We start from the raw sequence: 23739 nt of genomic DNA on the forward strand, positions 1-23739 counted from the left end.
TCTGACCCTGTCACCACGTTTCTATCTTGTGCTCATCTTTTCCTGTAGCATAGCAGTTCTCAACCTGTGGGTCGCAACCCTTTGGGGGTCGAACGACCCTTTCACAGGGGTCGCCGAAGACCATCGGAAAACACATATATAATTACATATTGTTTTTGTGACTAATCCCTATGCTTTAATTATGTTCAATTTGTAGCAATGAAATTGGGGTCACCACAACATGAGGAACTGTATTAAAGGGTCGCGGCATTAGGAAGGTTGAGAACCACTGCTATCACTTAACTCAGCTGCTGCCGGGGACATTCCATCCCCTTAACCCAACTGCATGATCCCCCACATTTTGTCTCATGAATTTTATATATGACCGCGTTTGCAAATTCAAAATGGTCTTACAGGCACGGGTCATATCTTCCAGAGAAGGAATTCGACGATATGATCAGTGAGATGGAATGGGAAGGGGAGAACTTAGCTGAAAAGTTTAAGGAATTTCTCTCTCTCTCTCTGATGCTGGAACGGACTCAGACGCCACCAAAAAGGAAGCAGTTAGAGAGTTGCTGAGCCGAAAATGAGTTTGGAGCAAAGTGACAGGGGACTATCTGAGAAGGAAAATCCTGGTCTAAGAGGAAACTGTTTTGGCTCAAGCCCAAGATTGAAACTAAGCAACTTGGAAGCAGAGATAACTGGGCTTTCTTTGGCCCCAGAGAGTCTCCTTCCCTGCACTCTTGTTATGTTCTGCTTTATTGGTTTAACATTTGATGTAAATGGTTTGTTTCCACATCTGTAGAACAAGACAGTGCACCTTTAGTTTTAAAATTCTGTAAATTTAAAAATCACTGTGTTACTCCAGTCAATTTAGACTCTAAACCTAGTGAAAATTACACATCTTTTTACTGTGCAGAATATCTCTTAAAGTAGTATTTTATATTTTTAACTGAGTACAAAGATTTGCTGAAGTACTTTTGGGTAAAAATGAAAATGGTTTAAAAATCATTTTTATTTCTAATTAAGATTGTCAGACGGCCTTCATGTTAAAAATGACAGACCATGGTCCCAAATAACTGGGATTGGAAGAACCTAAGGGTTCTTAGGTAACGATCAGTGTTTCCATAATGTGAGTGGGCCATTTCATGATGTGCACATGCCTTCTGATCACTTTCCATTGGCTGGAGATGAGCTTTAAGAAACCAAATAGAAATGATAACATGAAACGACAAAATCGGATTTTTCTCAAAATGCTGACCTGATCATAATAGTTTAAGTAAGACAGAACTAGGAAGGGACCCTCCCCTCCCCTAAAGGCACATACTACTCCCAAAGAAAATATATTTCTTTTCCACACTGTCTCCATTTGATTGAAACTAGTTTAAATTGTTAATTCTTGCCAAAACCGGTTTGGCTCGGTGGATAGAGCGTCGACCTGCGGACTGAAAGGTCCCAGGTTCGATTCTGGTCAAGGGCATGTACCTGGGTTGCGGGCACATCCCCAGTGGGAGATGTGCAGGAGGCAGCTGATCGATGTTTCTCTCTCATCGATGTTTCTAACTCTCTATCTCTCTCCCTTCCTCTCTGTAAAAGATCAATAAAATATATTTTAAAAAAATTTGTTAATTCTTCTCATTAGGCAGTTTTTTTTTCATTTTACTTGAATTGTTTTCCAAGGTTTCCTTCAAAAGTTTTTACACCTTTCCCCTCTTTTTGCATTTTTCTATATCTTGCTGTACTTACTATAATTATTATAAAAATATGAATAAGAAATGAATTAATTAATCAATTAATCTCATATCAATGGTAAAAGGATTTACACAGGTTGTTTTTTTTAAATAGAATTTTATTGATTTCAGAGAGAGGAAGGGAGAGGGAGAGCGAGAAACATCAATCATGAGAGAGAATCACCCATTGGCTGCCTCCTGCACACCCCCCACTGGGGATTGAGTCCACAACCTGAGCATGTGCCCTGACTGGGAGTCGAATTCTGACCTCCTGGTTCATGGGTATGCTCCACCACCAAGCCATACTGGCAGGCTCAGGTTTTTATTTTAAGTATGTTTTTAAGCAGCTTATTTTCCCATTCATATTTGTATCCATTTTTAAATGTTTGCTGAGGTTCATCTATTTATCAATGAAGTCTATGAGGAAAAAAGACATTGTACTAGAGGTTCATCTCTTATCTTCATTATTAATGAGTGCTGGGCACTTGTGATTATTTAAGTAGCATAAGAAAGACAATGGTTATCAAATTTAAAATGTTCTTTCTAAAGAAAGCCAGCGCTCTTGTGCTTCACTCCTGAACAATCAGGGAGTTTCCGGATTGCAGAGTCAGGAAATACTTTACTTTAGAAGCAGTAACGGTTGCTCCTGGAAGCTTTTATAATTGGCTGCATAGTGATAAGGTGAACTTCCAACAAACACAGTGCAGTCACTGCTGACTTACTTAAAAAGAGGGGGAACTTCTAGGTGCGACAGAGGCTAATACTGAGGATTATTACATCAGTTTGGTTTATTCATTGCTTTTGGAGAACCGCTGGCCACCGGCTTCCTGAGCACAGGTATTTTTCCTTAGTGCTTTTAATGATCCAGATTTTTACCCTGTGTGTGCCTGAGTCTGTAAACTGTATTGTGTTTTGGTTGTAGAATTTGTTTCTGAAGTCAGGCAAAATGTAATTTTTACAACTCCACTGGGTTGCTTGGAGTGTGATAAATAATTATAATTAATGAGAAACGACAGCATGACATTTAGGGGTCTAGTGGGAAATTTCTTTTACTCTAGAGTGAGGAATTGCTTTAATGTCTGAATTTTTGATACTTGAATCTAGGTTCTTTTAGTGAGATTACTGAAGTGTAACGGCAAAATGCTAGCTAAAGATGGCACTGTGCTTTTTCTAAATAATCATGAGGCATTTGAAAAAAGCCCTATTCATTTTATTGTTAGTGAAATTGATTACTTTGTGTCAATGGAGATGAATAATTTCAATGACTGACTATATTTCTGGCTTAATAATTTTCCATTTTCTTTTAATGTATATTATCTTGTTCCTAAAGTGACATTGATACAAAAATAAACTCACAGATATTTGTATCTAGATGAGACCCTATTAACTAGGTATCTGTCCTCTCCTTTACTGGAGAGGATATTCCAAGAGGCAGAATAGCAAAATGTCTGGTCCAACTAGGGATAGAATTTACACCTGTCAATCTCTCGTTTGGTGGAACTTTTGAGATCATTATTATTGTTTTATGTTATAGATTATGTGCTGCCACTGAATAAACACCTTTCCTTGAGTTGGCCTTAAGTCCTTATCTGCTCTGTGGGATGCGGGGGACTCTGAGCAGTGGTGTTTTCTGTAGCTAAGGTGCGAGAAACCAGAGTGAGCAGCAGGAGTGTGTAGCTTGAGGTGCTCCATAGCTTTTGGAGACATTCCTGACACACGCATTCGCTTCCTGCTTGGGGTGAGCAGAGTGGAAAGCCATGGCTCTCCATTTTGGGGACTGCCAGATCTCTTGCGGTATCAACAGAAATTTAGTAAACCTATCTCACTCTCAGAGAACTTTTAACAGGGTTCTAGGTAGCTGTTCACTACTACTTATATGCCTGTTTGCTGACAGCAGTTGCCCCATTTCTTCTGAGCAGAGAACACTTTCCCAGTGGTCATATAGAAAAGCTCTAAGTAAGATTCAAAATTCAACTCATTCTTTCACTTAAGAGCTTATGGTATAACGAAATTCGTGCACTGGGCGGGGGTGGGGGGGTGTTTCTCAGCCTGGCCTGCACCCTCTTGCAGTCCGGGAGCCTTGGGGGATGTCTGACTGGCGGCTTATACCTGCTCCTCATGGGGGGCGGGCCTAAGCCACCAGTCGGACATCCTTAGCACTGCCGCAGAAGTGGGAGAGGCTCCTGCCACCACTGCTGTGCTCGCTAGCCATGAGCCGGCTTCTGGCTGAATGGTGCTCCCCCTCTGGGACCACACTGACCAGCAGGGAGCAGCTCCTGCATTGAGCATCTGCCCCCTGGTGGTAAGTGCGCATCGTAGTGACTGGTCATTCCACTATTAAGTCGATTTGCATATTAGCCTTTTATTATATAGGATAGTATAGAAACAAAGGAGATGTTGTAAGATTCAATACACACAGGAAGTCAAGTTCATTTATATATGTAATGTCAGCACTATCCTCTGGGGGAATATTGTTTCCTCAAAATATCATTTGTATGCACAAGTACTAGATGGAGATTTTATTTCTTCTGCTGCTTCTGATAGCTCCTTTAAATAAATGCCTCAATAGAAGGTTTTCATGATTCTCTGATAACTCTTTCTCGACTATGAGTGTGACTTTTCTGCTGTCGGCTCTGAGCGTGTAGACAGGGGCTGTATAATGTTAACTTTTATGTGTGTCTTGCACATGATGACAAGCAAAACCAGAGCTGGGTGTTGTTAGATCAGTCTCGCAGCTCGTCTCTCTGCGGCCCAGCTCACTGAAAGCTGTGGTTAGCTCTGACCTGAGAAAAGCTATTACAGACAGCTAGAATTTAGGTTTCACAGTGTAGTTAACTCAAATGACTGGAAGGTTAAATGGCTCAGTTCAGTCCAGATGATGAGCTTTGCTTGTATAAGCTGGGTCATTAGCTGTATCACATGTAGGTGCTGAGCCTTTACCTGTGGTCAGAGGGAGGTGTCCTGTGAGACTAGAAATTCAGACACTGATCGGTCCTTCCTATAAGAGCTCTCAATATAATGGAAGAGAAAAAGTACAAACAGGTAATACAGAGTGAGTGACACAACAGAGGTTGAGTTGACTTTATTTGCAGCCTGAATGGTGGAATACAATATAACTTTAATAACGCACCAAAACAATTTCAATATTTGTAACAAGATAAAAATTCTTCAGGTTCATAAAATCCTGCCGATACTATTTCTGTCCATACTTTTTACAGAAACATGTTTGGAAATTTAGAAGCATGTTGGTTGCAAAATCAGATGAAAAATATTTAATAAAAAGATGGTTTTTGAGGAAGAAGGGATCATTCTGTCTTAGGGCTTTGCCCACTGCACTAGAATCACCTTACCTTTTGCAGGATTTAATGTCAGCTAGCTCACTTCCATAGCTTTGAACCTTGTCAGGTATTGAAGTAAAAAGAAAATGCCAGAGCGCTAAGGCTGCTGGTCATGCTTTAGTACAAAACACCTGTCCGTTTCCCTGAGCCATGCCAAGTGTTCAGGGCGAGTCATTGAAACTATAGTGTTTGGACTTTATCTTTTTATAATAGCCAGCTGAAATTATTGTGATTTTTAAATTGTGAATTCTCTGGCAGTATATCCCAAATAATTACATGGAAGAGAAGAAATTCTGGATTTAGAATTGGTGCTGGAAGATTTGAAGATATGCCGTAGGTGTCTGAATGTGAGGCAGTCCTGAAGATAAGGTGATCTCCTCTTTTTCCAAAGATAAAAATGATCAAAGCGGTTTTGTTGCTAGTACACATATTGAGGGTCTGGTATGTACCAGGAATTGTTCTAGGCTCTGGGGATACAACAAGGAAAAAATGAAGAAGGATGGAAGGAAGGAAGAAAGGAAGGAACAAATCACCACCCTCCTAGAGCTTATATTTTAGCAAATAAATCATAAAAATGTTAAAGGTGGTAAGTGCTATGGAGAGCAATAAAGTAGGGGAAAAAATCCAGGAAAATGCTGGCTGTGTCAGTGTGTGTGTGTGTGTGTTTTCCAGTGGGTCATATTCAGATGACAAGGACCCTGAACATTGTAAGTGTTAGGTCTGATCAAATCATTGAATCAATACCCGCTCCATTGGGAACTGACCTTTAGACCACTTCACAACAGACATTCCCTGTCTTTTAGACCATGTTCCACTTGCCAAACCATTCCCCTTCTCCTTTAGACCTTCCCAGGGTCCGGACCCACCCATAGAATTCTCCACTCAGAAAAAGCCCACCTAGAGTCCTTTAAAATCTCTGACTTCCATCCCTGGGGACTGATGCCATTTTGGGGCTCAGCCCATCTGGTATCCAGATGACCTAATCTATACTAATAAAAGGGCTGTGGCCGTGACACTGTAACACCGTCATGCCAAAACAAGAAGTGCTCTCTTTTAGGGGGTAGGTAGTGGGAGGGGGTGGGGGGATGAGACAGGGTGCGAGCTACTAGCAGCGGAGAAGTACAAGCAGCAGAGGGTGGGGTGTGAGCTACTAGCGGCGATGGGTGGGGCAGCCAGCTGAGGCGAGCGGAAGCGAGTTACTCGTGCACGATTTTGTGCGTGCTGGGCCTCTAGTAATTTATAATCATTTACTAATTTTGGCCTTCTTCAGGGACCCTTACAGTAAAGTAAGGATCTTGTCTTTTACCCATTTCATTAGAAATGGGGAGCTTGGAGGATTTGCTAGTAACATGACAAGTTTAAAAAGGATCCTTTTGACGTTTAAGAGTAGACTGAAGGGGGCAAGGTACACCAGTTAAAAAGTTTATTGCAATAAACTGGGTGAGAGATGATGAGTGGTACTCCATTGTGTGACTGTACCACATTTTTCTTATCCATTAACTTTTTTCTTCAGTATTATTGACACATGATGTTGTATTAGTTTAAGATAGACAACATAATGATTTGACACATGGATGCACTGTGACATGATTCCCACAATAACTCTGGTTAACATCCAACACCTTACATCAGCAATTTCAGCTGGTGTGCTGCAAGAATATTTAGAACATGCAATACCTGACTGACTAGTTAGTCAGAACACTGACTTCTTTTATCTTAGACTGTCAAATAAAAAAGATGACAGTAGCCAACACAATAGTAGCTGTTCCATGTGAATGCTTTGTCTTGCACCATAAATATATAGGTCATATAACAGAGTTGTATCTTATTGGTCACATAATAAGGTTGCATCTGATTGGCTAATTCTTGGTATCAGAAATTAACCAATGATTTTTTTTTTTAAAAGTCAGTTTAAAGCAAAAATGGTAGGTAATTACTATTCTTATATTTTTTGTAAGTAATTCAAAATTATACCTATTTTTTGTCAGATCAGCAAAATATATAATATATTTTTTGGTGTGCCACAGAATTTTAGTACTTAGTTTATATGTGGCATGAGATGAAAAAGGTGGAAAATCACTGCTTTACACAGTTACAATATTTTTCTAATGATGAAAGCTTTTAAGATCTCCTCTCTTAGCAACTTTCAAATATATAGTAGAGTAGCATTACCTACTAGAGGCCTGGTGCACAGATTCATGCACTGGTGGGGTCCCTCGGCATGGCCTGCAGGGATCCAGGGAGGAACTGCTCCCACTCATCCCAGCCCCTGCTCATCCTGGTCAGCTGAGCGGCACTCCTACTTAGAGAGCGCACTGATCACTGGGGGGCAGCTCCTACATTGAGCATCTGCCCCTTGGTGGTGAGTGCACATCATGGCGACCAGTCGACTGGTAGCTTAGGCTTTTATATTTATAAACTAGAGGCCCGATGCATGAAAATTCGTGCAAGAGTAGGCCTTCCTTATCCCAGCTGCTAGCACCGGCTTCCCTCTGGCACCTGGGACCCAGGCTTCCCTCCTCCAGCTGCCCACAGGCACCCGGGACCCAGGCTGCTTCCCTGGGGCCCTGGCTTTGTCAGGAAGGACATCTGGATGTCTGGAAGGTCGTTTGGCTGTCTGGTCTAATTACCATATCACACTTTTATTATTATAGATAGTTACCATGCTATATATTACATCCCCAGAGCTTATTTATCTTTTACCTGGAAGTTTGTACCTTTGACTACCATTCCCCTCACTGTTGGCTTCTGGCAATCACCAGTTTCTTCTGTTTCTATGAGCCCTTTTTGTTTTTGTTCTTGGTTTCCACATATAAGTGAGATCATATAGTATTTGTCTTTGTTTGTCCAATTTACTTTACATTGCAAAATGCCCTTAAGGTCTATCCATGTTGTCCCAAATGGCAGGATTTCCTTCTTTTTTATGGCTAAATAATATTCCATTGTGTGTGTGTGTGTGTGTGTGTGTGTGTGTGTGTGTGTGTGTGTGTTTCACATTTTCTTTACCCATTTATCTACTAATGGACACTTAGGTTGTTTCCATGTCTTGGCTTTGTGAATAATGTTGCAGTGAATGTGGGAATGCAGATATCTTTTCAAGATAGTGATTTTGATCCCTTTGTATATATGCCCAGAAGTAGAATTATTGGGTCATAAGGTAGCTCTATTTGTAATAGTTTGAGAAACGTCCATACTGTTTTCCACAGAGTCTGCAGCAATTTACATTCCCATCAACAGTGCACAAGGGTCCCTTTTTTGCATGTCTGCATTAGCACTTGTCATCGCTTGTCTTTTTGATGATATCATTCCAACAGGTGTGAGGTGATGTCTCATTGTGGTTTTTGTTTTTTTTAATCCTCACCTGAGGATATTTTTTCCATTGCTTTTTTCAGAGACAGTAGAAAGGAAGGAGGGCGGAGGGGGGGGAGGGAAGGGGGGAGAGAGAGAGAGAGAGAGAGAGAGAGAGAGAGAAGAAAAGAGAAACATCAGTGTGTGAGAGACAAATCAACTGGTTGCCTCTCGCATGAGCCCTGACTGAGGGTGGGGAGTGGACCTGAAACCCAGGTATGTGCCCTTGAATGGAATTGAATCCAAGACCTTTTGGTGTGTGGGTCAATGCTCTAACCACTTAGCAACACTGGCCTGGGCTCTCATTTCTGGTTTTGATTTGCATTTCCCTGATAATTAGGGCGTGTTCACTTGTTGATAAACATTTGTGAGGTTTTTTTCCCCCCTGTTTTGGGATGCTTTGACTAAGGCTTCTGTGAATATTCATGTACAAACTTTTATGTGAACATAAATTTTCAGGGCTTTTGGCTAAATCTCAAGATAGTGATAGCAGTGGAATGATTGGATCCTTTGTTAAGTCTGTGTTTAACTCCTAAGAACTGCTGAACAGTTTTCTAAAGTGGTTGTGCCTTTGTACATTTCCAAATACAATGTATGAAAGTTCCAATTGCTTTACCGCCCAGTGGGCATGTAAGCCATTCTAATAGGTGTGTAATGTTGTCTTACTATGGCTTTAATTTGTATTGTTCCTGATGGCTAATGTTGATTGGTGTGTGGATTTTAATTTGTAAATCTGGAAAGTTGAAACTTTGGTTCCTGTTCGCCGAGGCTCATAATAACTTTTATTTATTTATTCATGTATTTTCAATCATTACACTTTTAAAAATTTTATCTTTTCCCCTTAATTTTCATTACTCACAATCCTATATATTAGTAATAAAAGGCTAATATGCAAATTGTCCCCTTGGGAGTTTGACCCACTGGGAGTTTGACTGCTCACTATGATGTGTGCTGACCACGAGGGGGCGGCCCAGAACGAAGGCAGCCAGGGGAAGGAAAGCCCCAACCAGCCCTGATTGCAGGCCAGGTCTAGGGACCCACCTTGCACAAATTTTGTGCACCAGGCCTCTAGTAACTTACAAAATTACTCCAAAGGTAGACTATGATTTATTAAAGGTTGATAGTGGCCTATATCATTCATAGTTTTGTTGTTTGGAAAATGGATACATTTAAAAGGAGAATGTATAATATGATATCATTAAATGTCAAATCTTACTTCCAAGTCATGTATGTCTGATAGTGTAATTTAAATTTGTTTTACATAGGGCTGTTACTTTCTATATTTTATCATTTGGTAGCCTTCTGTGTGATAACAACAGGTCTAGGAAACATACATGATCTCTAAAGAGTTGGCTGAAATGAGTCTTGTGAATTATCTTTTAGGTTCCCGATGTGATCAGCAGCATCAGGCAGTTGTCTAAAGCTGCCATGAAAGAGGATGCCAAGCCCAGCAAAGACAACGAGGACGCCTTCTACAACTCCCAGAAGTTCGAAGTCCTGTACTGCGGGAAGGTGACGGTGACGCACAAGAAGGCCCCGTCCAGCCTCATCGACGACTGCATCGAGAAGTTCAGCCTGCACGAGCAGCAGCGCCTCCGGGGCCAGGGTGAGCGCGGCCCTGACACCGCCAACCACCGGGCCATCTTCGAGGTGGAGGGGCCCAGCTCCCCCGCAGACATTCTGTTGGAGGAAGGCGATGGCATCCCTGACACCCACCCTGCCTTACCAGCCGTGGCCAGCCAGCCTGTGCTGGCCAGCTCTCGAGGTTGCTTCCCAGAGCGGATTTTGGAGGATTCTGTCTTTGATGACCCGCAGGAGTTCCGCTCCCGGTGCAGCAGCGTCACCGGCCTGCAAAGGAAAGTCCCAGAGAACAGCCACAAACCACAGCCACGAAGGCGGCACGCCAGCGCGCCCAGCCACGTGCAGCCCTCGGACTCGGAGAAGAACAGAACCATGCTGTTTCAGGTGCTGCCCTGCAGGGCGCTCTGCTGCTCCTCAGCCCTTGCTAGACAGAAGCACTCATTCTGCAATAATCCAACTTTTATTTCTCCCCTCCTTGGGAAGCAGATAAGGCAGGTGGAGAAAGAAAGGAAAGGAGGGAAGGGCTGAGAGACAGGTGTGGAATGTGGATTGTAAGAAATGAGGGAGCAGGGAGAGATGGAGAGAAAAGCAATTAAAGAAAAGAGATTCCTGGACAGCTAGTGCAAGGCGTAAAAACAGAAGATGACTCTTAATATCATCAGCAATTTGCCTTAGGGGGATTCATAGATAAAAGTTGCTGTTTTTTTAATAACTGTAGAAAGCCAGTTTTTGTTGTTGTTCTTGTTTATGGGAGTCCACAGGGACCTTCAGTCACGAATTTTACTTCATTTGGGGCCCTGAAGGGACAGTTTTATCTTTACCTTTTTTTCAATCCTCACCCAAGGGTATGTTTATTGATTTTAGAGGGAGGGAGGGAGAGAAGACATCACTCCCCGGTCAGTAGCCATGTGCCCTGACTAGGAATCAAACCCACAGCCTTCTGTTGTGTGGGTTAATGCTCCAACCAACTGAGCCACACAGCCAGGCCCAGAAAGTCAGTTTTCTAGATTATTTAAAGACGTGAATCTGGAGAGTGAGATTAAGCATGGAGGAGAGGAAAAGGAAAAGTCCAGAGGCATATAGGTGTGTTTTCAGATGAGATTATACACAAAAGAGAAGGTTAAAGAAACACCAGAGGCCTCATTATCTACTGGATCAGGGATTACAACAATTTGGTGCATGCTATATTTATTATAGATGTAAAAGATACCTTCTTAATTATAAAAAGTTTTTGAAGTTTTACAGGATATCACTTAAAAGAGCTTAATTTGTTACAAAGCCTTGTAGAGGTTCTTTAATCCTGAGTTTATAAGGTTAGTTTTCTTAAAAAAAAAAAAGTGTTGCTGTCCTTTATATCCTGTTATAAAGAACCCAGGAAAAGGAAATTCCACAGCATAACTTGATAAACAGTCCCTGTGTGTGATATTTCCTTCATCAGAAGTTCATGAGTTCTTTAGTTTTCTTCTTTTAAAAAAGTTAATATCACTCTAAGCGTATTATTAAAGTGTCTATCGTCTTGCCTTTGGTGACGTGTGGGCTGTCGGATTATTCTTTTTCTTAGCTCGCCATAGTCCATGATGTTATTTTTTTCTGAAGAGTTGTTTATTTAAAAAAAATTTAATTATCTGTCCAATGGCAAATGGTATATCTTTTTGTTGACCATTTGGGAGAAAGTATGATCATAAATTATAATTAAATAATTGATATTTATAGAAAGCACAAAGTAAGGAAAGGTTACCTTTTTTTTGAAGAGACAATCACTTTTAATCTGAAAACAAAAGGTATCTTGTAAATGAAGACCAATTTAATTGTTATGATTTTTAGATAAAAGAAAGAAGTTTTATGAGGCTGCTGATATTTGGAGTTGAAATATTGGTTGGATTGGATGATGGAGCACATGTGAATATGTATTTCTGGAGATAGCATTTGAATCTATATTATTAGTTGAATATTTAATTATAAAGTAGGATGTTAGGCCCTTGAGTGTTGAAATTAATTGGAATGTGTTTGTTTTTTTTTTAAGGTTGGGCGGTTTGAGATCAACCTTATCAGTCCAGACACTAAATCAGTTGTGCTCGAAAAGAATTTTAAAGACATCTCTTCTTGTTCGCAGGTATGTATTGAAGTTGATCATAGCTTTGAGGAAATCAACCAAATCTTGTTTCTAAATTAGCCACAAAGTAACTGGGCTTAAACATCTTCAAATTGGGCTATTCTTAAAAAAAAATTAAAACATTTTAAGTGGATTTGTCTTAAATTGAGAGTGTTGATGTGTTTGTGTCTATGTCAGTAATAAAAGCCTGCTTGGGTTCCTCAGTGTCAGAATAGTTTGTCCTCATTTTCATCAACCCTTTCTCTTCGTACGTCACTTCATTAAATTCGTCGCACTGTTGGAATTTTTGTGGTGGTGAGTTCTCTTGAAAAATACCTTCACAGATAGTGTTCCTCCAAGCCTTGGTCACTGGGACTTGTGGGTATCACTGAGTCATGTTTGCTCTTTACACCATAATAGGCAGTAAAAGGAGAACCGGTACTTTCAAATTCTGTTAATGTAAAGCCTAAATTTTGAAAAGAAAATTTTGGTGTATTTTTGTTCTTCTGTTTATTTTAAATTCATAAACTGTGTCTTTGAGACTTGTTTAAATAATTGATACAGTTAAATGTGTACAAGTCATATTAGACCAAACTAGTGTCCTAAATACCATACTGATAATTTAGAATATCTATCCAAAGTTAGAACTACCTAAATATTTTGTAAACATAGAGAAAAAAATTGTGAAGATGTTTGAGTAGAGGGAGTATCTAAATCTAAATATGGGCAGGTTAAAAATGCAAGGATGCCCCGGAAGAGAGAGGATTGACTTCTTTCCTAGCAAGGTGACTTAGATATACCTACAGGGACCTGATTTTGTCAAGATCTCTTCCTATGTTTTAATGTTGAAAAATCAAGACTTTTAAAAATTCATTTTTAGGGAGAGAGGAAGGGAGAGGGAGAGAGAGGGAGAGAGAGAGAGAAACATTGATGTGAGAGCAAACCATGGATTTGCTGCCTCCTGCATGCCTCCTATTGGGGATGTAGCCCACAACCCGGGCAAGTGCCCTGACCTGGAATTGAACCGGAAATCTTTCAGTGCACAGGTGATGCTCAGCCAACTGAGCCACACTGGTCAGAGCAAGATTGTCTTTAAAAAAAAATTGTTTTTGGAGTTGGCATTACCATAGGTATGATATTAAGTCATTTTCCCCTTTGAAAATGATAAGCTTTTGTATATCTTGTTAATTATTCACTTCAGCCTCAGCTAATGCTGTTTCATTTTGTTCTATTATGTGAATACATAAAATTATGTTGTAAAGGTAAAAATTTTCTACTCTAATAAGAGATAGAAGCAGCATATTTCTATAGGAAGAATATATTCCAAATTTCTAAATTCCCATTTAAAAGACAAAAAATTGAGTAGAAGATTATTTACTTTAACGGAAAAAGTATTTATTGAGCATTCTCATAATTATCTGTTCACTGGGAGTCCCTGCAAAATCCTAAGCTCTGTGAGGGCAGGTGTTTTATTCTGTGGTGTCTTATTATACAGAGCATCAGAAGAAGATGTATTAAGACAAATCTTAACACTTAGGTATCTAGTAAATGTTGAGTGGATATTTCTACATGTTGGGCCTTGTGCCAAGTACTGGGGAGAGAATGGTGTATAAACTAGTGTAGTTACTGCTCCCCTCCCCCCAGAGCACAAAGAATCATCCTAAAAAGTGCTGCTCACCTCACAGTCCCCAAGCCTTTCTGTAAGAAAACTGGCAATGCTCATTGAACAGCCAAAGGGAAAAAAAAATAGTTAAAAAACAACAACAAAAAACCCAGCCAAGTCCAATATGTAAAACTGGCAGGTCAAATGTGGCTTTTGCTTTTTCCTTTCTTTTTTAAAAAGCAACGTTTCTATTCTGACATTCTACACAAAAATATGACAGAAATTTGTGGGAAGGCCTTTGAGTGGAATAATTGTCAGGTTAACCCTTGCTCCTCACTGAGCGGCTCTGCTCTTATTACTTCTTTCCCCAGAATTGAACTGATATCCTGTGGCCACTTCCAGGAATAGGCCTGTTTTTTAACACATGCACACCTACTGATGTTTCATTTTTTGGAATCTGTAGGAATGTGTCTTTGGCAAGCAAGGGGAACAAGAGAGTGGTTTACTGTACTGGAAATAGTGCCACTGCCTGAAACTCACTGAGCTAATGAGGTCCTATGAATTTCCCCCATTTAGCACTAAGCTAGTGAAAGATATTCTTTAATCACCAATGAGTTGTACCAGATTGAGCTGACTTTCACCTCATGAATTATAGCCTCACTCCTCACTATAGACTTTTCCCTTTTTATCAGGGTTGATTTCCTTTCACCATATCAGTTGGGTAGTTTGAGCTTATTATTATAAGAACTAGAGGTCCGGTGCACAAAATTCATGCATGGGTGTGTGTGTGGTGTCCCTCAGCCCAACCTGCAACCTCTGCAATCTGGGACACCTTGGGGGATTTCCGACTGCCAGTTTAGGCCTGTGGGATTGGGCCTAAATTGGCAGTCGGGCATCCCTCTCACAATCTGGGACCGCTGGCTCCTAACTGCTCACCTTCCCGCTTGCCTCTAACTGCCTCTGCCTGCTGGCCTGAACGCTCCTAACTGCTCTCCCCTGCCGGCCTGGCCTGATTGCCCCCTACCTGCTCTCCCCTGCTGGCCTGATCGCCTCTAACCACCTCTGCCTCAGCCCCTGCCACTGTGGCTTTGTCCGGAAGGACGTCCAGAAGATGTCCAGTCTAATTAGCATATTACCCTTTTCTTAGTATAGATAGATGATATTATTTTCTATAGGAACAACTGTAAACCTACTTTTGCCCCATCCTGTATATATTTTTAATGGGATGAGATTTGAGGATGGGGATTATATGAGGCTTTAATGTCACCTGACATATTTGGATACAGCAAGAACCATTAATTTTCACTATAATCTCCCATTATGATTCTCTGACACATGTTTACTTAAGTTGCTAGTAATTCATGAATCTGTGATTCCTACTCCAGAATTCTTAGATTCTATGATTTGTAGAATGTTTATTAAAAATATCTTTGGAGTTCATCCAGCTAAGTAAGTGACAATTGTTTTGAACTGACAAATATCTGATTCTTCAAAACGCAATCTTTTCTTTCATAAATATTAGCACAGAAGCTCATTGCTAATAATTATTAGATGAGATTATCACCTTCTCCAGAATGACACCTTGCCTTTCTGAGCCAAGCATCAAAGGGTAAGGACAAAGCATCCATCTATTCAACTTCAGGCTTTATAATTTGACCTAATAGCTCTGTACTATGGATCTCTAAGGTCCTCCATAAAGAGTTTTTGGTTTCATCCTTTATTTTATGTATCAAAAGGCCACCATATAAATTTGGTGTGGCATTATGTTCCCTGTCACAGTGCTGTAAGGAGACTGGTGGAAGTGTGAAAGCATGGAACTAATGTTGATTTTCATAGCGTTGATTAAAAGGACATATTCCCATAAACACCACTTCTTTCCCTGCCAGGGTATAAAGCATGTGGACCACTTTGGCTTTATCTGTCGGGAGTCCCCAGAGCCTGGGCTGAGCCAGTACATCTGTTACGTGTTCCAGTGTGCCAGTGAATCTCTGGTAAGTGGTGTGATTGTTTCTGCCCAGAATTCTGGCTAACCGGGAGGCACGTCTATTATGACCCAAGCCTCACAGAACAGCCATCAGTGGAAAAAAAGAGAATACCTAGAAATAGGGTTCTGCTCTTTAAAGAAGCACAAGAATAGGAAAAACAAAAATTGCCATGGTAATTTTTAAGCCGAGATACCTTTTTGAGTTTAGCAAATCCAATCATCTTACCAGGAGTATTTTTTAAAAGTAGGAAAAGACTAATCATAGAAGAACTGTTACTTTTTTCATTGCTCATGTAAGAATATAAGGAAGGCCACTCACCTATTATTCCCTTAATTGCTATAACATCTCAGAATACATCATGCTTCAGAGAATGATTTTGTTTTATTTCATTAGCCCTGTCCTCATTTTGAAAATACTTCATTCTTTATGGTCTTTAGTCTTCCTTTTCTTTCTTTGGGGTTTGAAAGTCGATTCATGTCTTCAACCCCTTCCACCTTTTATGCGGGCTGTTGGAGTTTGGAAGAAATATGGAAGGCACATTTGGAAATACATCTGAGTGAATAAAAATATATTGATATTTTCCCCTAAAATTTCTTCCTTTTTCTGCTACTTGTGTTATCTTTCCTAACCATTTTAACACAAACCTTTAGATATATCACCATCATTTGAAGAAAGATATTTCCTGAGACATTGAATGATTCTTCCACAAACATTTCTCCCACACACACCTTAGACATACTCCAATGAGCCAGGCAGCATTCTCTTCATTTCCTTGGTGCATGATCCTGGTGTGGCTCTTGCCTTCCATAGTCGCAGCCTGGAGACTGAGTTTGTGAATAATGAGGAAATGGCAGTGCATGGATACCAAGGTGCTTTCTGACTAGTGCCTTCTGGGTCTCAACCTTTTCCTCTGGGGATTGTAGTGTTCTTGCCACTGACCTTATTCGAGAGAGGTCCATATGAGTTTTGTTCTCACTAAGTAATTAACCACACCAATGGCAAATCCAAATGCTAGTATCTAGGTGGCCGCTCTGTAATAGTTCAGTTCAGGACTTGAGAGAGAAGTTTGAGGGTCGGTGTTACGTAGATGACAGTTGAAGGCATGGAAGTGGATGAGTACCCTGGGGGAAGTAGGAGAGAGAAAGCCAAAGAGAACCAATGACTCAATACTGGGAAGTGCCCACCAAGTAAGAGGTAGGCAGAAAGATAATGGAGGATAATCTGTCACCCACGCCCACTGCTCCACTGCCCCTGATCAGCTCACTCGCTACTACTCCCTTCTCTGTCCCTCTTTTTGACCTAAGACCGATTCTTCCACCAGGTTTTGGATCCTTTACTCTCCTCCCTTCCCCAAACCTGTCATATGAGCCATACTTTATTTTGGCAGCTCCATTTATCCAACTTCTCAATTTAGAAACCACACTGCATTTTCTTCACCTTCTATACCCACTGTTCACCAAATTCTATTAACTCAGGATAGAAATATCCCTTATATCCATTTTGCCTCCCTTTCTTCTCTGTCTGCTCCTTGATTCGGGGCATTTATCTTCTTACACTATTGCATTTGTCTTCTAACTAGTCGCCCTGCCACTGGTTTAACCTGTCCTCTAGCCACAGTTTCCTTGCTCACGACATTTCCTCATCAAAAACCAATTTATGCCTCCTTGGGAAGGGACAAAATCTAGATTGTCTACCATGGCAGAGGGTTGCCTCATTCTCCTTCAATCCCCACCCTTTCATGACAACATCCTCACACAGGCGTTCTGTCCCCTGAGCTGTTCTCCAGGCCAGACCCCTGAGACAGGAGTGACCATTGGTGTGACGTTCGTTTTGTTTGGTTTGCTGTTGAATCAGCAAATACTGTGTGCATGTGACTCATGTGATCTAGGATTTAAGTGAGTGTCTGGGGCTCACAGAAGTGCAGTTCAAGCTCAGAGGTCACTGTTGGTTCTCACACAGAGGGAGGAGTCAGCCGTGTCAGACAGCTAGAGCCAGGGCTCACTGCTTTTATGCTGCCGAGTGGGCAGGAGGCCACGTGGGCCTCAGGGGCCTGCCCTGCTGCTAAACGAGGAGATGGTGCCGGCCTTTGTGATCTACGTTTATATTCTCTTTCCTGCTGCTTCACTGGATGCGAAGCAGGCCTGGCCTTGCTCTCCTGTGGCCTGAGCCCACTTCCTCTTCTTTTCTACCATGCACATTTTAGGATCCAGCTTAAATATCACATCCTAGTGAAGCCTTTTCTGATGACTTTTTCAGGAATTGACTTTACTCTGTTGTCAGAGTGCTTGCTCTACCTTGTGCACTAGCAGGTCACCAGCAGTTCTTACAAATCCCCACACTTATTTGTTCACAACTTCCTACCCCAGTAGACTGTGCATGCCACGGGGCTGGGGTTGGCACCATTTGTATTCTTGTTGTATCCCCTCAGTGTTTCTAGGCTATTGGGAGCTTGGGAATAGTATTTTAATGATCAAGAGTGTATTATTCTTAACTTCAAGCAATCATTTTCTGGGTGCTGGGTCATCTTCAATGACTGGATAATATACATTGAAAGGAAGACTGTGGAAACCTTCTTACTTCCAACCTCTTTTACAAGTTTTGCTTTGCTTGTAGTTTTAGTATATTTGTTTTACCCTCGTGCACATAGAATTGGTTTTGGAAACAGGGATTCAGAGTAGAAAGACGTGCTGCGTCTTTCCACCCTAACAAGCTCCGTGACTAAGGCAACAGACGAGACTGGCTGAGAATGCCTTCCTGGTACATAGAAGCTGGACTAGAATCCCAGTTTGGGCACCATTATTCTGAAGGACAGGCCCATGCTAGAATCTTTGAAACTCTGTTTATTCTAGTTTTATCAGAAGGCATCTTAAACAGAACAGCTAGTCATCAGAGCTGCAAGCCAGGAGAAAAATATGTAAATGTCCTGCCTAACAGGGGATGGGCCAAGCAGCTGACATATGGAACAAAACACAACTGTCAGTTCCATAGTGTAGGTCTGAGCACAGTGTTATGATTGATGTGGCTTGGCAGTTGTGTAAAACAAAACATTGCAAAACCACAGCATGCTGACTTCTCTGAGTACAAAGAATACGCAACTAGCATTTTGTGTGTGTGTGTGTGTGTGTGTGTGTGTGTGTGTGTAGCAATTGCTGTGAATTGATAAATAGTATGGTGTTCTGATGGTGTGCTGGAGGGTGATACTGGAAGTTTAGATGTCAGTACTCCTTCCTTCTTTTGTAAAATAGCTGTAGGTAGGTAAGTTAATTTTGTTTAACCAAACCCTGAGGTTTGTAGAAAATGTCATTTCTGTTTTCAACAAAATTGTTTTAAAAGGTGTGAAAAAATGAAAGTTACTGTTACTTATAGACAAGGAAAAAGTAAAACCCCATGGACAACAATATCCAGGGAAACTAGAACAATAACAAAAAAAGATCCAGGCTACCAAGACTGAGGTGTAATTTTTTACAGAGAATTAGACTCCATAATCTTTTAAAGTCCTTACACATTCTGTGATTTTTAAGACTTATTCTAAAATGCTATAAAATACCTAAGTTTGGCATGTAAGTGTTTATGAACATCATCTTCATTATGAATTTCACCTACATATTACAAATTGGCTTTCTTTGTCTCATCTTGTACTTTTCGCTGGAAATTTGCTTTTGCCTGATAATAACATTAAAGAATACTTTCTTTTCATTTGCAAATGATTGATTTATTTTTACCCATTCCTATACTTTTAACCTTTTAACACAATCTATGAGTTTTTGTTGTATCTAAACAAAAACAATTAAATTATTCACATTACATTAATTTGAAGTTGCAGTTTCTCTGTTTTTATGGTAGGTCTCATAGGCCATATGGAAAAAAAAAGGTGGATTAAAAAAACAAAACATTTAAAATTTTAGAAGTCAAATAAAGTTTTTAGTAATGTTTGTGGTAGGAAGAAATTGGTAACCACATTTCAAACATAATTAAAATGGCCTTTTGATTCATCTAGAAGTAAATAAAACATGAAAGTTTAGTATTTCCATTGGAGGCCTTTTACAAGGCAGTATTACTAAATATCAAATAATAACCCTATATGAAAGCTAATCCCAAGATAAATGAGAAACAAAAACGAACAGTTCCATAAGTAATTAAAATTGCATTTTAATACATAACAAGGCGATGAAATCAAAATGTGAAGGCATTAAATGTAGTGATTTCATTTTCAAGAACTAGAAATATTTATTTTTGATTACAGCATAAAAGAACACATTTTATGAATACTTCATTTTAATACATAGAGTGATATAAAATTACTCATAAGCCTTTTCAAAGGTTGGTAATATAGTAAAATATAACTGAATAGTGACTGGCTGTTTAGTATTTGAGCTCTCCTTTTAGTAATATTAGGAGAATAAAGTTTCTTTTTATTCTAAGTTCCACATACACTCAAATGCAGAAGTAGATTGAATCCTTTAAATATTAGATTATTCTTCAACTAGGCCATAGGGGAAGGGGGAAAAGAGTCTTAAAAAAACACACCAAAAACAGTTTACAAGCATGGTGCATGGTTTTGAGTATCAAAGGTAGTTCTGATGAGCCCTTAGTACTCCATAGCCCCCCATGCAGAGCCCAGACTTTGACCACAGTTGGGAAAACCACACCTAACATCGATGGTTGTCTCCCAGAGAAGGCGACATGGCCTGAGGTTGACTTGACAATGCTTGAGAACAAGCTGTTAGTTGACCTGAAGGAAACAACCAAGAAACTAGAATGCTAGACTCACACTTATTGACTGAATCACTGGAAGAGCAAGGAAGAAAGTAGCTGGCAGTTTTTAAGCTGCTGGCCCAGTGGTGAGACCAGCTGTGAGACAACATGATCTCAGAACTTCTTAGTGTCACCAATCAGAAGGAAGATGATGATAAATTAGAAGCCAAGAGATAAGATGAGCAACCTTTATAGTCTTCCCCAATGTTGTTGAAATGGAATTCATTTACCCCAGAACTTCGCCTGAATATATTTTGTTTCTACACTAAAAATGATCCAGAAGTGTTATCAGTGGAAGTGGGGAATCTCCTTCCCCATTGGGTGCTGGGGGTCAGGTCCTTATGCTATCTCGAGAAAAAAGAATTTTCTGAGACTCTCACGGGAGGAAGGATGAGATGTGGTAGGAAGTTTTATTTTCGTGGAATTACATCCCTGTCCTTGCAAAGCCCCATTCCCCCCCCTTTTTTTTTTAAATTTCTTTTTTTATATATATATATTTTATTGAGTTGAGGAAGCAAAGGCAGCATCCAAAATTTCCTTTCCCTGGCGAAGTTGGGTTCAGTTTAGCATTAGGCTAGTTGCAGTCCATTAGTCCATTGTGTGGGGTCCATATGGCTGTGGGCCATGTGGGCAAATGCAGGGAAGCCACGAGAGCGTGTCCCCTGCAACAGGAGGGCCACCCGGAACCAAGAGAGCAAGAGTGACCTTCTTTGTTTAGGTGATTAGATATCTCAAATCTTCCCACACTTGCAGTCGCCACAGCAACTCTGGCCACTGACCTGTTCCCAGATGTGATTGACAGAGGTCACCCAGACTTTACTGGGCAGGTGTCTATTCCTCCCCCACCCCCCATCCAGGTCCTTCCCCCAGTGATCTGTGGGGAACAAACAAGTAGCCCCCTGGGGATTGTTTAACTGTGGCTTTCTGGCAAAACTGCACAAATGGCATGCCTATATTTGGTCTTTCCTCTTGCTCCTTTCCAGTTACTCATAACTACGTTCATTACAATGGTATCAGAAGGACACAGTAAGTAGGATACCTGTTAACACAAGTGAATAGTAAACCTATTTTGTTGCTCCCTATATATTGCAGGTGAAACTTCCAAAGAGACCTTTGTCTGAGTAACGACTTAAACAGAGACCCGATTGACTATCAAACTGTCTGTGCTAGCATAACGCTTAGTGGGATTCAAAAATAGCGTTCCAGTAACAGACCAATCTTATGTTACACACATTAAAATGGTCTGATTTTACCCAGCTTTCAATTATATGTATAATGGAAGGTCTGACTTCGAGACAATATTTTCTAAGAGCTCTGTAGTCATCAGAATTCTGTGATTTATTATTTAGTCAGCATCAATAAAGTCTCACCCTGCTGTTGGGGTTGTGATGTGTTACCGTGAATGCAGACTTTTATAGACCTGAGCTTTGTTTCTTCCTGTAGGTGGATGAGGTAATGCTGACTCTGAAACAGGCTTTCAGCACAGCGGCCGCCCTCCAGAGTGCCAAGACCCAGATCAAGCTGTGCGAGGCCTGCCCCATGCACTCTTTGCATAAGCTCTGTGAAAGGATTGAAGGTACGGTATAGCTTGGCCTTTGCAAACGAGAAGTTTGCTTTGGCATTTGGGAAGTGAGAAAGTTGGTACTGTCATCAAAAGCTTCTTTGTTTTGAGGTAAAACAAGGACCCAAAGGATCATTTCTCATGTCCAGTCAAATTTGTGTTGTCAGTCTCTCTTAGGTGCTTGGCTTCCTCCCCTTTCTTTCTCTCGTTTTTTATTTTTAACTTTTTTTTCTTTTTTTTTCTGAGGATAGACTCAAGGAAGGAACTTGTATTTCCCACAGTTCTTAAGATGTGCTGTGTACAGAGTGGGCACTGACCAAATGTTTGTTGAATGAATGAAGAGAGGCAAAACCATTTCAGAATATTGTCTATTTAAGTCTTTCCTTTTTCAAACCCTTTTACTTGATGAGGTAGGCCTTCCCCTACAAGTTTAAGAGTGGGATGAAATTGTGTGGCTTTGAGGGACATTTAAACATGACAGAGATAGTAGTGATATCCTAAAGCAAGTTTAAAAAAAAGGTTCTGAGGAAGGGAAGGGGCATGAGGGAGAGGTGACTCTGATTCACCTTCCTTTCTTCTTATGTCTTACTAACAAAACAGTTTTGAACAATACTACATGGGAGAAGAAACACAATTTAATGAACGCTTGTTACGCATCTCCTATGCACCAGGCACTGTGCTAGGCACTGGGGATTCAGAAGTAATTGAGATGAGGACTGTGCCTCTAGAAAGCTTGCAGGTTAGAGTGCAAGAGAGGCATGTGAGCCAGGAAATACAATTCAGCATGACAGGTGTTACAATAGATGGGGAGAGTGCAAACTCCAGAACCGCGCAGAGAACGGTCTAGTCATTGTAAGTGCAGAATTGTGACGGCATGGATGGAACTGGAGAGCATTATGCTAAGTGAAATAAACCAGTCAATGAAGGAAAAATACCACATGATCTCACTCATTCATGGATAATAGAGACCATTATAAACTTTTGAACAATAATAGATACAGAGGCCGAGCTGCCTCAAACAGATTGTCAAACTGCAGCGGGAAGGGGCAGGGTTGGGGGGCAGGAGGGAGGGGGTAAGAGATCAACCGAAGGACTTGTATGCATGCATATAAGCATAACCAATGGACATAAGACACTGGGGGGTAGGGGAGGCCAGGGGATTGTCAAGGGCGGGGAAAAAAAAAGGACACATATGTAATACCTTTTGTAATACTTTAAGCAATAAAAAAAAAAAGAATTGTGGTTTCCCCTCAATAGGAAGCAGAATCATAGGCACATGGCAGAATCGATGATGGACAGTGGGTTTATTGAATATCCATTCAACTGTGTGATCAAGGACTATTTAAATGTAATATTCAGATTTTAAAACTTGTAAGAGTAATTTTATAGAATGCACATTATTTTCAAACATATGTTTAACTTTTCCAGACAGGGACATTTTTTTTTGGTGTGTGGTAAAGGGAACATTATAAATCTGGGGAGGAAAGGCTGAATTACTCAAGATATGGTGGGTGTTGGATCAATTTGCTATCCAAAAAGAGAAGGATTCCTTCTCCTTATCTTACTGAATTTCACAGTAGATGGATTAAAGTCCTTGGTGTGTAAACGAACAAAATATTAAAATCATTAAAAGAAAATAAGACCATTATTATATCCTTACACAAAGAAGGCTTTAAGACGCAAAAATGGAAAAACTATTAAAAGAAGACATTGACAGATTTGAGTGTATAAAAATTTAAAATTTATACCTAATAACAACTGTTTACT

The 23739-nt window shown here is 40.5% G+C and overlaps 1 protein-coding gene across 1 annotated transcript in view; it reads left to right on the top strand.

Moving 5' to 3' along the window:
* The first annotated feature begins 2408 nt into the window (after positions 1-2408).
* The window catches only part of TBC1D4 (TBC1 domain family member 4), an 81270-nt gene continuing 59939 nt past the window's right edge, over positions 2409-23739 (top strand). Inside the window, 5 exon segments of the mRNA XM_015559228.1 lie at positions 2409-2546; positions 9779-10360; positions 12000-12089; positions 15558-15662; positions 21855-21987. Of these exon segments, the coding sequence (XP_015414714.1) occupies positions 9824-10360; positions 12000-12089; positions 15558-15662; positions 21855-21987 (865 nt within the window). The 5' untranslated portion in view covers positions 2409-2546; positions 9779-9823.

This window comes from Myotis davidii, unplaced genomic scaffold, assembly GCF_000327345.1.
Source record: "Myotis davidii unplaced genomic scaffold, ASM32734v1 scaffold274, whole genome shotgun sequence".
NCBI lineage: Eukaryota > Metazoa > Chordata > Mammalia > Chiroptera > Vespertilionidae > Myotis > Myotis davidii.